The sequence below is a fragment of the Seriola lalandi genome, unplaced genomic scaffold (genome assembly GCF_002814215.2).
Source record: "Seriola lalandi dorsalis isolate HSWRI2012SDOR001 ecotype SW California unplaced genomic scaffold, Sedor1 jcf7180002002008, whole genome shotgun sequence".
NCBI lineage: Eukaryota > Metazoa > Chordata > Actinopteri > Carangiformes > Carangidae > Seriola > Seriola lalandi.
In genome coordinates, this window is record NW_019472664.1 from 1 (window position 1) to 1,711 (window position 1,711).

General features: G+C 39.2%; 1 protein-coding gene across 1 annotated transcript; it reads left to right on the forward strand.

Annotated features, from left to right (window-relative positions):
• Positions 1–787: 787 nt before the first annotated feature.
• On the forward strand, positions 788–1,704 carry LOC111665085 (protein Z-dependent protease inhibitor-like; the record flags this gene model as incomplete). The annotated part of the gene is made up of 2 exons (XM_023419967.2): positions 788–1,343; positions 1,451–1,704. Coding segments are annotated over exons 1-2 (810 nt in total), but the record flags the coding sequence as incomplete, so codon positions are not given.
• Positions 1,705–1,711: the final 7 nt, after the last annotated feature.

Here is a 1,711-nt window from a genome sequence, read left to right on the forward strand (position 1 = left end):
ATAAAGTCTGACTTTTTGTGCTTGATGACTTCCAGAAAGATTCCATGATTTCATTTTTTTTTTTTTTTCTGTTTGATCTGTTAGGCTTTTTTTCTATTTAAAATGCATTTATGAAAGAGTTAAAAATGTTGGTAGTTGGGTTTTTTTTTTTATCATTGCATTATTTCCACTCACTGCATTCTTACAATAAGTACTAATTCATCATTTATGTTATATTTCACATGTTACCACAGCACATTCTTTCATTTAATGTATTAGTTCTTGTTCCAGGATTAAAGTGACATTCACTCCTCCTAAAGTTTGCCATGTCCTATTTATTTCTCGTTATATTAACGGTAATATGCCGTTATTGATGGTTCTTGTGCCATCACATCTGGAAAAGAGGCCCTGAATGTTGAATAAACAGCTCTGACTCCATCTGGATCAACACAACAGGCGGTGTGTCTGGGTTAATATATAACCCTCAAAGCACACTTGCACTTTGTTTCTCCAAATAATAGATGGATCTTTTAGACGCAGTCTTGCCCAAGCTGAATGGTACGTATGACGGTTCATTTTTGAAAAATGTATTTCAGTAACAGCTACCTATTAATTTGAAAAAATTTCATTCATTATAGTGGTTTGGTGATAATGTGTAAAAATTAAGTTGTTCAGAAGATTTTTTATAGATTTTTTCATAGTTATGTCACTGTTCAGTTGTGCTTCTTTAACATGTTTCAGGTCGTCACACACTTGAATTATGGCGGTACACAAAATGAAGATGGGATTTATTTTTATTCTAACCTGCATGTGCTTCCTCAACCCTGTCTACCAAGCACAACTTCCAAGTGCCACCATCTCAGATCTATCCATCAAAAATATGGACTTTGCCATGAACCTTTACAGAAAAATGTCCAATTACCACGACAAGAACATCTTTTTCTCACCTCTGAGCATCTCCACCAGTTTCGCTGCCCTCGTAATGGCTTCTGACGGCATAACACACGAGGAGTTACTCAAGGGTCTCAACCTGGAGCAGCTGGAGAGGGCTAACCAGCCAGAATTTATCCCAAAACTTTTCCAACTTCTTCATGAGAACATCACACAGAATGGATCACTGAAGCTGGACCAAGGCATGGCCCTCTTTATGCGCCAGCAGTTTGAGGTAGAAAGGGAATTTGAAGACCAGATCAAGACGTTTTTCCATGGTGACATCAAAACTGTAGACTTTGCAGACACAACAGAAAGTGTCAGGTTCATCAATGAGTACATCAAGCAAAAGACTGAGGACAAAGTGACAGAGATGATGTCCACCGTGCACCCACTGACCCAGCTCATGTTAATCAACACAATTTTCTTCCAGGGTAAGAGGAATCACTCTTATATGTTTTAGAATTACCCATTGGGTCATGAAGTTGTTTGACTTCTGACCTGTAGCCTCTACAATTAAGCAGTATTATATCTTCCACAGGTACCTGGCAGATGCCTTTCAACTCCAATTTCACTGAGAATGCACCCTTCTACATCGACAACTATAATGTTGTGCAAGTGCCAATGATGTTCAAAGAGGATAAGTTCTACACGATGGAAGACAGACAACTTGGAGCCAAAGTGCTGAAGCTACCGTACCGGGGAGGTGTTTCCATGCTTATCCTGCTACCCAACAAAGGCAGGGACTACACTGTAATTGATGATGAGATCACTGCTCCAAAGTTCCTCAGCTGGGTCAGAG